This window comes from Phyllobates terribilis, unplaced genomic scaffold (assembly GCF_046119375.1).
Source record: "Phyllobates terribilis strain yellow unplaced genomic scaffold, ASM4611937v1 Scaffold_1__5_contigs__length_1240528914, whole genome shotgun sequence".
Taxonomy (NCBI): Eukaryota; Metazoa; Chordata; class Amphibia; order Anura; family Dendrobatidae; genus Phyllobates; species Phyllobates terribilis.
This window is the reverse complement of record NW_027362761.1, coordinates 879787877-879801186: the sequence shown is the minus strand read 5'-3', so window position 1 is coordinate 879801186 and position 13310 is coordinate 879787877. Positions and strand designations below refer to the sequence as shown.

Below are 13310 nucleotides of genomic sequence, written 5' to 3'. Positions count from 1 at the left end.
AAAAAAGTTGTGCAGACACAACTTTTCAGGCAGTTTTTTTAAAAGCTGATCTCTGCTGGATGTTTTGTTTAAAGGGGTTGTCCAGTACTTTAGATTACCCCCCCAATATATCACCCCGGGGCCCCTAAGGATTTTTGTAATTAGCTTACGTTGCAGATACTGCCTGTGAGCGGCGCTATCACCGGCCGCTCACAGGCATCACGTGACCCCCGGCAGCAGCTGGCTCTGACATCCGCTGATGTCAAGTCCTGTGCTAGCAGCTTGGGGGTCTGTCTTCCTGGTTCCATGGTGGATGCCAGGCTGTGGGCGGGGTTACCCACCCACGTCACACCCGGCATCCACCTCGCGCTCTGCCTCTCCCCATTCATTAGGAAAGCACGCGGTGGATGCTGGGTGTGACGCGGGTTACCCCACCCACAACCCAGCAGCCACCGCGGGGACCCCAGCGCTGAGTCACGTCTCACTTGTCGTGACGTCAGCACGGGGTCACGTGATGCCTGTAAGCGGCCACCGATAGCGCCGCTCACAGGCAGAAAAAGCAAGTTAAAAAAAATGGATCAAAGAGAGATCAGTTTTTTTAAAAACTAGAAAGTTGTCTGCACAACTTCTTTGCCAACGGATCATTACTGGACATGTGAACATAGCCTAACATGCTGACATCGAGCGCAGATATATTAACCCTCAAACGGCTGTTCAAGGCATACATACATCTCACAAGATGCACACATGGCAGCATTGTCCATGGAACACATATTAAATGGGGATGAACGGTCCAGATAAAAGCAGAAAAAACTACGGAAACTAGTAAGTAAAAAAACAAAACTATGTTCTTGTGTTAAACTATGATATTGTATTTAACTATGTAAGGAATAGATGTGGCTGCTAACAAACACTTAAATCACAAGAATCCCCCTTTTTTTTTAAGGTTCTCAAAAGGAAAATGTTGATTTATGATTTTCTACTTAGATTTTTTTTACTGTAGTTCTGCAGAACTTTTGACAGAAAAATAAAAGTCACAGGTCGCAAACTGGCAGCAGAGAAAAAAAAATGTTTTACAAGGTTCTAAATACTTTTAGCTACCAAATTCTTAAAAAGCTCAGCTAATGTTAGGTTTGTTATCGACATCATAGTGACCTGGAGGAGGATCTACACGGTCAGCTTCACGGCACAATGACACCGTCATCATGACATGAATGATTGAAAACCGCACAGAACATGCTGTGTAGATGGAAACAAAAAGAAAATACCACTTTTTAAGGAAGGGGGAAGGCAAAAAAACGACAGGGCAAAAACAAAAAATTGCCAGGTCTTGAGAGGGTTAACATAGTTCAGGATTGAGTTCAAACTATCCAAGTTTTGTAGACTAGAATCAGCACATCGGAAAAATGTCCTCTGTGTTGATGATGACGGCCAGCTATTCACTGAACACAAGCAGTGATGGGCAGCAGCCTGCACGGGACTTGCCGTACACCCGGCGGCTGCGCGCTCCGTTTCCCACCCCTCTGGAATAACTGCGGACCACTTCCTGCAGCCGGCAGCCTGTCAGCTCACAATTGCCTCATTTCCGAGGCTCGGCGCAGGCGCACTACAGCCGCTCGGTAGCTGAGCCCCGGCACGACTGAAGGGGGAGGAATACTCGCAGGCACGCCCCTGTCCTCGGGTATCGCTGTTGCCTGCATCCTGCTGCTGTTACCTGGCACAGCCTGAAGACACCCGAGCACCATGGAGATATCTGAGAACCGGAGCAAGAAGGTGAAGCTGAGCAGCAAGCTGCAGAACTGGGTGAGTGGCGGCTATGGACGGGGCTATTTTCTCCGTAGTCTGGCCGCGGAGGACTCTGGGTGTCTGGTTACTCGTCCCATGCCTTCAGGTATGGAGTGCGGCGGCAGATCAACCAGGGTGACCCGGGAGGGCAGCACACACACAGCCTCATTCACTGGCAGTGCCCCTGTCCAGTGATACGGCATTGGCTGGTATATACTTTAGGGAGGCAGTACACATTGTCTCATTCACTGGCGGTGCCCCTGTCCAGTGATAGGGCATTGGCTGGTATATACCTTAGGGGGGCAGTACACATTGTCTCATTCATTGGCAGTGCCCATCCAGACCACTGATATGTCTTATGCCAGGTTCTCTGACATTGGCTGGTATATATCCTGCAGGCAGTACACATGCATCCTCAGTCATTGGCAGTGCCCATCCAGACCACTGATATGTCTTATGCCAGGTTCTCGGACATTGGCTGGTATATATCCTGCAGGCAGTACACATGCAGCCTCATTCATTGGCAGTGCCCATCCAGACCACTGATATGTCTTATGCCAGGTTCTCGGACATTGGCTGGTATATATCCTGCAGGCAGTACACATGCAGCCTCATTCATTGGCTGGTATATACCTTAGCGGGACAGTACACATTCAGTCTCATTCATTGGCAGTGCCCATGTCCAGACCACTTATGTCTTATGCCAGGTTTCCTGTAGCATTGGTGGGTATATACTCTGGGCGAAGCTAACTTATACAGCCTCATTCATTTGCAGTGCCCCTGTCCAGTGATCGGGCATTGGCTGGTTATATACTTTAGGGGGGCAGTACACATTGTCTTATTCATTGGCAGTGCCCAATCCAGACCACTTACAGTATGTCTTATGCCAGGTTCTCTGACATCGGCTGGTATATACAGTATATCCTGGAGGCAGTACACATGCAGCCTCATTCAGTCGTAGTGCCCATGTCCAGTGTGATATGGCATTGGCTGGTATATCCCCTGTGGGGACCAAACTTATACAGCCTCATTCATTGGCAGTGCCCATGTCCAGTGATATGGCATTGGCTGGTATACACCTTAGGGGGCAGTACAGATTCATTCTCATTCATTGGCAGTGCCGTTCCAGACCACTTATCGCCTTATGTCAGGTTCTCTGACATTGGCTGGTATATATACTGGGGGCAGTACACATGCTGCCTCAGTCATTGGCAGTGCCCCTGTCCAGACCACTGATTTGTCTTATGCCAGGTTCCCTGTGGCACTGGCTGGTATATTACATAGATGTTATAACTGCCTATCTGATAGTCGGAACAAAATTAAAATAATAAAAGTGGTGAAATAAGCGCTGCTGAGTGCGACAAGCTGGTAAAATCTTCATATTAATTTATTAAAAGAATAAGGGCCACACGTTTCATCATCGGACAGATGTCTTCCTCAGGCCGGGCATGTATGTTACCAGTACAGCAGACAGGGTTTAAATTGACAAAAAAAGGAAGGAAAAGAGTCACTCACTGACATCATGGAATCAAGGGTCAGTGCACATAACAAATGGGATAACGTACTTGATGCTGACATTAAGTGGTGTGCGGTACAAACTAGGAATACAATATAAGCCGCATCTAATGTTGAAAAGAGAGCTCTAAAAGAAGGTTGTGCACTGACATCATGGGGTCGGGGGTCAGTGCAAATAGGGAAGTGAGACCATGTAAAAGCACACAAAGGAGAACACTGAACAACATAGCATACAACTAATATAGGAATAATAAGGCAAAACTACATGTTAAAGAAAAAAGAGAGAAGACAGGGACTTGTAGTACCAATATAAGCGGACATGGTGATCAGGATAACGAGTACTAAACAAAAGTTCTATGTAAAAAAGCACAAGGTAATATTGATTAGAGAGGAAAAAGAAAAGGCTAGATAATTAAAATGAATATGTTAAGCTAAGATGCTGGAACTTGTAGTACTACATAGAAAAACTTGGCAGAATCAAATAGCTAGAGCAGAGACTGATAAAAACAATAGTATAGTAATGAAATGTACTGTTGGAAATGGATAAAATTTAAAGGGGTATTCCCATCTCCAAGATCCTATCCCAATATGTAGTAGGTATAATAATATTATCAAATATCTTCAATTAGAAATGTAGTATAGTATTTTTGATTCGCTATGTCACTTCATGTGCAGGTATTGCGGGACCTTAGGTATCCATGGTTATGACCATTGGCAGCTAGATAACTGTCACTATATCAGTGCATGTAACCATGGATACCTAAGGTCCTGTGATGCCTGCACATGAGGAAAGAGACATAGCGAATCAGAAAAACTATACTACATTTCTAATTGGAGGTATTTGCTAATATTATTATTATTACACCTACTACATATTGGGATGGGATCTTGGAGATGGGAATACCCCTTTAATGATAAAATAGAACCACTTAGGGCTGAGAGTGGAGCTTTCATCTATGGTAAATTGTCCCCCACTGGCCTGCAGGAATGTCCGCAGTGTGCAGGATGCCAGTTATGGGAGTCTGTGATATAAGTCTGTTATACAGCCCACCAGTACTGACGGGAGTGGAGTAATGTAATAGTTATGTAATTTTGTCATCTGTTCATTATATTACACAAACATCACAACCTCCTTTCAGATCCTGGTGATTACACAGAGATCAGCAGGCCCGGGCCACAGACGCTGCTCAGTCACTTTTCTAGCAATTTCCGCTTGTCAATCACTAGAGACTCTTAGCGCTCCCTCTCTTTTATATGGGTAGTCCAGTGTACAGGAATGATCATGTATCCCCTCGATGGGTGATGATAGATCAGCGTGTGTCACAGAGCTTGGCTAGGATCATCACTCCAGTAGGCAGTGAATGAAGCAGTTGGGTGCTTGTGTGAGCGCCACCTACATTTAGCTTTTCATGGTTGCAGTCATGTGGGACCCTATCCTGGGTATCTATAGGGGTCCCCACAGACACTGTTTAGAAATGATCACCTATCAAGAGGATAGGTGATCATTTTTGGTAGACTGGAATACCCATTTAAAGGAAATCTGTCAGCAGGATTTCACAACCCTAAGTATTTGTATGTGCAAGTAGCTATTTCAAAGACATGTCCAGCAATATCTGTACATGGCTAGTACGTTCCTTCTTTACTGAGAAATCAAGCTTTTGAATTGATATTCAAATGGAGCTGTAGAACTGAAGCCTCTTTCACTCCAACTCTAAGGGCTCACTCACATGACCATAGATTCTCTCATCCGAGAGAATTGGGCCGATTATGCTAATGACACGCTGATCAAACTCTGTGTCAGCATAATGTGATCTGATTCTCTCGGATGAGAGCCGTAGCACACTGTGAGGAGAAGATGGAGAACAAAATTAATAAAAATAAACTGCGGAAATTGGATTTTTCTTGGATGTTTTCCATGCACACCTAAACTTGAATGGTTGAGAGTCCTCTAATTTCAGAGTGAAATCGCAGCATTTTGAATATCATTGGTCCGAGTTATATCTCATAAAAAATCGGATAGCACCCATCCGATGTATACGTTGGTGTGAGCGAGCCCTTAGAGTATTTACACCAGAATTTTTTTCACAGACGTCCCGGCCATCTCCACCAAAGTGGGCAGAGCATGGACAGGGTGCGACAGTGCCCACTGGCCAGTTCATGGAAAGTTTCGAAACTAAACTTGAGTGGTATAACTAACAGAGAACTGTTATTCTGGGCACTGAAAGGAGTAACATTTCTGGTGAGGTGCATGGAGAAGAATAAGTGGTGTGGTGCACACGTTGAGTATTTGGTGAGATTTTCACCTCAGTATTTGTCAGGGCTGTGGAGTCGGTAAGCCAAACCTCCGACTCCTCAATTTCCATGACACAGACTCTGACTCCCTCATACATGGCTCATGTTTAAGTAATAAATTTACTGTAGCACAGATTCATCTCAGCTAAAAGTCTAGACCCTGAGATCAGGAATAGGACAGACATTTATAGGACATTTCATAACTTTCCCAAATTCTTATGAAAAAAAATATTCCCTACAAACTGCATTGAACTACTGTACCCAATTTATTATATTTTTTAGAAGTGGCCTTAATAAATTTGGTGCATCCTACTCCAAAATGCCCCTTCATTAAAAGGGTTGTCCACTACGAGGACAAACCCATCTTAAACTAAATGTTCGGCCCCGATAAAATAAAAAAAAACATCTATACTCACCTCCCATGCCGTCTCTGTTCCAGCGGTGTCAGCACTCGCTCACCCCGGGGCTCTCGTGCTCTGTTGTGACACATGATGCCTGGAGCCCAATCAGCGCTGGCATAATTTTTTCGTCTTTTGACAAACTGAACATGAAGAAGTCAGGGCAGAAGCTGATCCTGGACTTCCTCTTCATGTTCAGTTTGTCTGAAGACAGGGACAGTGACGCCAGCGCTGATTGGGCGCCGGGCATCACGTGTCATTCCTCTGCATCACAGCCCCGGAGCCGCGAGTGCTGACACCGCTGGAACAGAGACGGCACAAGAGGGGAGTATAGGTGTTTTTTATTTTATCGAAGCTGAACATTTAGTTTAAGAAGAGGTTGTCCTAGTAGTGGACAACCTCTTTAAGACTGGTGTATACAATGCCAGTCTTAAGGAATCAGGCCCATAGATTTTGAAGGCCTCAAAAACTATTAATACATCATTCGGTTGTCTAGATGGATAAAGTTGGTTTCATCACTTTTCTGATCTTCCACAATTGTTTGGTGTTGCTCTTGTCACACTGTTGTTAATGAGGTTGTATATACTAAGGTGATAACAGGTGGTTTGTAGTGCAAACACCCAGGCACATCCCCGGTGGCTTCTCCCGTCCCGCTTCTCTAGGCTGGCAGCCTTGGCGCAGTCCGCGGCTAGAGTTCGTTTTTTTTCTTCTGAAGCACAGCTGCATTTCAGAGTTAATCCTACCTGGCTGCAATAATGCAGACAGTGACTGAAGCACGCTACCTGTAGTATGGTGCAGGTTCCCTTGGCTGGAGTAGCATTTCTGGCCAGGCGCAGCAGTGACATGTGTGCCTCTTAATGAATTCAGCGCTTCGTACTCCAGCGAGCCTACATTAAAGCGCACCTGTCAGCAGGATTGTTCTCAGTAAATTACACTGTGTGCAGAATTATTAGGCTAGTTGTATTTTAGAGGATTATTTTTATTATTGATCAACAACTATGTTCTCAATCAACCCAAAAGACTCATAAATATCCAAACTTAATATTTTTGGCAGTTGGAGTGTTTTTTTTTTTTTTAGATTTGGCTATCTTAGGAGGATATTTGTTTGTCCAGGTAACTATTACTGTGCAGAATTATTAGGCAACTTAATAAAAACCAAATATAATCCCATCTCACTTGTTTATTTTCACCAGGTAAACCAATATCAGTGCACAAAATTTAGAAATAAACATTTCTGACAAAAAAATAGTGATCAATATAGCCACCTTTCTTTATGATGACACTCAACAGCCTTCCATCCATAGATTCTGTCAGTTGCTTGATCTGTTTTCGATCAACATTGCGTGCAGCAGCCACCACAGCCTCCCAGACACTGTTCCGAGAGGTGTACTGTTTTCCCTCCCTGTAGATATCACATTTTATGATGGACCACAGGTTATCTATGGGGTTCAGATCACGTGAACAAAAGGGGACCATGTCATTATTTTTTCTTCTTTTAGACCTTTACTGGCCAGCCACGCTGTGGAGTAATTGGATGCATGTGATGGAGCATTGTCCTGCATGAAAATCATGTTTTTCTTGAACGATACCGACTTCTTCCTGTACCACTGCTTGAAGAAGTTGTCTTCCAGAAACTGGCAGTAGGTCTGGGAGTTGAGCATCACTCCATCCTCAACCCGAAAAGGTCCCACAAGTTCATCTTTGATGATACCAGCCCATACCAGTACCCCACCTCCACCTTGCTGGCGTCTGAGTCGGAGTGGAGCTCTCTGCCCTTTACTGATCCAGCCTCTGGCCCATCCATCTGGCCCATCAAGAGTCACTCTCATTTCATCAGTCCATGAAACCTTTGAAAAATCAGTCTTAAGATACTTCTTGGCCCATTCTTGATGTTTTATCTTATGTTTCTTGTTCAAAGGTGGTCGTTTTTCAGCCTTCCTTACCTTGGCCATGTCCCTGAGTATCGCACACCTTGTGCTTTTTGATACCCCAGTAACATTGCAGCTCTGAAATATGGCAAAACTGGTGGCGAATGGCATCTTGGCAGCTTCACGCTTGATTTTCCTCAATTCATGGGCAGTTATTTTGCGCCTTTTTTGGCCAACATGCTTCTTGCGACCCTGTTGGCTATTTGCCGTGAAACGCTTGATTGTTCGGTGATCACGCTTCAAAAGTTTGGAAATTTCAAGACTGGTGCATCCCTCTGCAAGACATCTCACAATTTTGGACTTTCCAGAGCCTGTCAAATCTCTCTTCTGACCCATTTTGCAAAGGAAAGGAAGTTGCCTAATAATTAAGCACACCTTATATAGGGTGTTGATGTCATTAGTCAACACCCCTCCTCATTAAAGAGATGCACATCACCAGATTTACTTAATTGGTAGTTGGCTCTCAAGCCTATGCAGCTTGGAGTAGGACAACATGTATAAAAAGTATCATGTGATCAAAATACTCATTTGCCTAATAATTCTGCACACAGTGTACATTCACTGTCAGGTGGGTGACATTACACTGATTAATATGATGCCTTGGTTGATGAAATCTGTCCTGTGGTTCTTGAGTAATCTTTATTTTCAGTTTGGAGATGATATGCTCGTGCTCCGGGGTGGCCTGTGGGGGGCTCTTTATCTAGTGCTCTGCTTACATATTCATCTGTATGCTCTTATGACTGCTCACTCATCTGCCTCCTATTTTATCTAACCCCGCACTACTACAACCCCTGGCAAAAATTATGGAATCACCGGGCTCGGAGGATGTTCATTCAGTTGTTTAATGTTGTTGAAAAAAAGCAGATCACAGACATGGCACAAAACTAAAGTCATTTCAAATGGCAACTTTAGGGCTTTAAGAAACACTAAAAGAAATCAAGATAAAAATGTGGTACTCAGTAAGGGTATTTTTTTCAGACCATGCAGAGGAAAAAATTATGGAATCACCCTGTAAATTTTCATTTCCAAAACTAACACCTGCATCAAATTAGATCTGCTTGTTAGTCTGCATCTAAAAAGGAGTGATCACACCTTGGAGAGCTGTTGCACCAAGTGGACTGACATGAATCATGGCTCCAACACGAGAGATGTCAATTGAAACAAAAGAGAGGATTATCAAACTCTTAAAAGAAGGTAAATCATCACGCAGTGTTGCAAAAGATGTTGGTTGTTCACAGTCAGCTGTGTCTAAAGTCTGGACCAAATACAAACATGGGAAGGTTGTTAAAGGCAAACATACTGGTAGATCAAGGAAGACATCAAAGCGTCAAGACCGGAAACTTAAAGCAATATGTCTCCAAAACAGGAAATGCACAACAAAACAAATGAGGCACGAATGGGAGGAAACTGGAGTCAATGTCTGTGACCGAACTGTAAGAAACCGCCTAAAGGAAATGGGATTTACATACAGAAAAGCTAAGCATAAGCCACCATTAACACCTAAACAGAAAAAAAACAAGGTTACAATGGGCTAAGGAAAAGCATTCGTGGTCTGTGGATGGCTGGATGAAAGTCATATTCAGTGATGAATCGCAAATCTGCATTGGGCAAGGTGATGATGCTGGAACTTTTGTTTGGTGCCATTCCAATGAGATTTATAAAGATGACTGCATGAAGAGAACATGCAAGTTTCCACAGTCATTGATGATATGGGGCTGCATGTCAGGTAAAGGCACTGGGGAGATGGCTGTCATTACTTCTTCATTAAATGCCCAAGTTTACATTGATATTTTGTACAGTTTTCTTATCCCATCAATTGAAAGGATATTTGGGGATGATGACATAATTTTTCAAGATAATGCATCCTGTCATAGAGCAAAAACTGTGAAAACATTCCTTGAAAGAAGACACATAAGGTCAATGTCATGGCCTGCAAATAGTCTGGATCTCAATCCAATTGAAAATCTTTGGAGGAAGTTGAAGAAAATGGTCCATGACAAGGCTCCAACCTGCAAAGCTGATCTGTCAACAGCAGTCAGAGAAATTTGGAGCCAGATTGATGAAGAGTACTGTTTGTCACTCATTAAGTCCATGCCTCAGAGACTGCAAGCTGTTATTAAAGCCAGAGGTGGTGCAACAAAATACTAGTGATGTATTGGAGTGTTCTTTTGTGTGTTTGTTTTTTCCCTCTGCTTGGTCTGAAAAAATTTACCCTTACTGAGTTTTATCTTGATTTCTTTTAGTGTTTCTTGAAGCCCTGAAGTTGCCGTTTAAAATGACTTTAGTTTTGTGCCATGTCTGTGATCTGCTTTTTTTCAACAATATTAAACAACTGAATGAACATTTTCCGAGCCCGGTGATTCCATAATTTTTGCCAGGGGTTGTAGATGCATTATTGTGTGTGGCCCTACGCTTAGATAGCAGGAGGGTGAGGGTTTATACACAGATCTCCACAACTTATGCAAACTAGAAAAAACATGCAGTCTCAGGGATGGCAGAAAACAGGCCATAAATAAGGAAGATAGCATTTGAAAAGCAATATGAATGTAATATAGTGCAGTATAGATGCTCCATCCAGCCTGTATCACTGGGAGAGACTCCCACAAGAGAAAAATCTTAAACTTGGAGCAGTTTACAAACTGCATATCATGGGGTCTGAAAATAAATGAACAAACAAAGTAACACTCTGTAATGCTGAGTATGTAAATATGAAGTATGAAATATGAATAGCATTACTGCTGTAGAATATAGAAATAAATGAGAAATCTTAGCGCATAAATTGGCCAATTCATGTGTACCTGACAGCCGCGATAAGGCGTTTCTCGATGTCAGGACCTACCAATGTGAATACCTCTCTAAGGGACATCCATCTGCTTATGTGTGGGAAAGTAAGATCCTGATGCAATTAAAACCATCTGAGGCATGGGGGTGGAGTGCTCAGTCAAAGCTTAAATCTAGTAACAAAGAAAATGACAGCAGTTCCACTACAAGAAGTAGGTGTGAACAGGTGCTTACTAAGAGGAGATCCTCTTAGTAAGCACCTGTTCATACCTTCTTCTTGTACATAGTTTATACATAGTATGTACAAGAAGAAGGTGTGAACAGGTGCTTACTAAGAGTTGAAGTGCTGTCATTTTCTTTGTTACTGAAAATAAATGAAGGCATGAATGGTGCAGAGAATGAAAATGCAATTTTAATTGACTAAAGTTGATCACTAACATATGGAACGTCATTTTTTGTCCATGTCAGACGTGTCCCTTGCTTTTTTAATTGTAAAGTTCTGCTATACCTGTGTGCCTGTTTAAGTCTCAAAGTTTGTTTCTAGTGGAGGTAATAAATTGTTATAACTGTACTGTGTGTGTCATGTTACAGGCAGGTCCCTGTAACTTGTCATAGTGATTTCTTGTTTGCTTTGGTTATAAGGCAGGTGACCTTGAGCATTTTAAGGTGGAGATGTAATTGTGCAGACCATGTTCCTTGTTCTTTTGTGGTTCTTTGTCAGGTCAGTAGATAATTTATACATTTGGCGTTTATGAACAACCATTCTATTCATGAGTCGTGAATAATAAATCTGTAAAATTGTTGGGAAAACTTTAATGCACTTGTGGGCATGACCCAGTAAGTTCATTGTGTAGTTAGCAATCGTTTTACTTTCTTCACAGTTGGATGGGTTGGCGTCTGATGATTTTTCATTTGTTCTTGACATATTTATTTTGTTTGCTACATAAAAAAAACTGGTTTTAAAAATACTGATAGCACTGGCAATATAATGCTCTGTTCACTTTGGCATCATTGGTTCCATTTTTTTAAAGCATTCCTACAGATCCATTTTGTAATGTTTTTCTGCCTATTAAAGGGGTATTCTTAAGTTGTCTCTTGAATATCTCTGTGCTATGCAGTCTCCTATTTTCCTGGTCTATGGCAGGGCAAGATCTCCCTTTTGAGTGACAGTTTTGTTGAGCAGCAGAACTGTAGTACCCTGTTTCCCTGAAAATAAGACCTACCCTTAAAAAATATACCCTAGCATGACTTTTCAGGATTTTTGAGGCTGTTCAAAATATAAGCCCTACTCCAAAAATGAGCCCTAGTTACAGTTGATGAAAAAAGTAATTTTAAATAGTGTTCAGGCAACTATACATGTAAAAAAGTAAATTCGATTGGCAATACAATTCAGCAGGACAGATCCTTTACCAAGGAAAGCAGACACCTACAAAAGTATCGCACTCAAAAGACCCCACGAGACCCAAAACAATAAGGGTTGGCAAGTGCCAGGCTCTCAAACACAGATCGAGTAGTCCCACTAACGTCACTCCACTCCCGAGCCAACCGCTAAAGTTGGCTGCAGTGTAACGTGGAAGAGAGCAGCTGGAACGCCAAGGGACCTGACGGCATGTAACAACGCGCCTGTGACAGGAGTGACATTAGCAGAACTTCCCGATCTGTGTAGCAGAGCCTGGTACTTGCTAACCCTTATTGTTTTGGGACTCATGGAGTCTTTTGAGTGCGATTCTTTTGGGGGTGTCTGCTTTTCGTGGTGAAGGGGCTATGCACCATTTACTACGATATAATGCAGTGTAAACAGGTGAGCAAGAAATATACCGTACTGGTATGTTGACTGCCCCCAGAAAACATGAGTGCAAAAATGAAAGGGCTATTCCGTTGGTTAAAAGAAAGGAATCATGGAACACTTTCAGGGCAAAATCTTACTGTTTTCTGCAAAGAGAAGATGATAACCTCAGTCAACAAGTGTGCAAGGAAAATGCTAAAAAGCGCAGGTGTGGATCAGGTCAGCAACCATTATTTCCTGACCTGGAAAACATGATCTGTAAATGGGTTGCTGACAGGAGAGCAAAGGCTTTGGGTTTGGCTTTAGACATGACTATATTTAAATAAATGTTGATTAATTTATTTTTTTCCCACGTATAAATGTAAATTGTTGTTCATGGAAAAATAAGATATCACCTGATAATAAGGCTTAGCACATCTTTTGGAGCAAAAATTTGTATAAATACACTTTCTTATTTTCAGAGAAACACATTATTAGTAGAACTATAAAGCTCATCACAAGTTCTACTGTAACACATTCATCTATTAGTGGTTTGTTCTGGAGTTTACACAGCTATCACAGTCTTTACATATATAGATAACAGGGCATTTAACACCTTCCCGACATTTGCAGTATATATACGTCATCCTCGGGAAGGACTTCCCGACCGATGCAGTGTATATATACGTCATAGTGATCGCCCGCGCACAGGGGGCTCCTGCATCCCTATGCTATACAAGCGATCAGACTGGAGAAAGTGAAAAAGTAAAAAAATAAATAATAAGAAAAAAAATATATATATTTTTTAATCCCTTAGTGACATTGTCAGTAATAGTAAGTCCATGTGCCCCGGGCCTATTGGACCAG

At 42.5% G+C, this 13310-nt stretch overlaps 1 protein-coding gene across 1 annotated transcript in view; it reads left to right on the top strand.

The window, feature by feature from the left end:
- Window positions 1-1547: 1547 nt before the first annotated feature.
- Window positions 1548-13310, top strand: part of PAPSS1 (3'-phosphoadenosine 5'-phosphosulfate synthase 1) — a 132894-nt gene continuing 121131 nt past the window's right edge. The window contains exon 1 of the mRNA XM_073639675.1: window positions 1548-1782. Within this exon, the coding sequence (XP_073495776.1) occupies window positions 1723-1782 (60 nt within the window). The 5' untranslated portion in view covers window positions 1548-1722. The remainder of the gene's footprint in view (window positions 1783-13310) is intronic.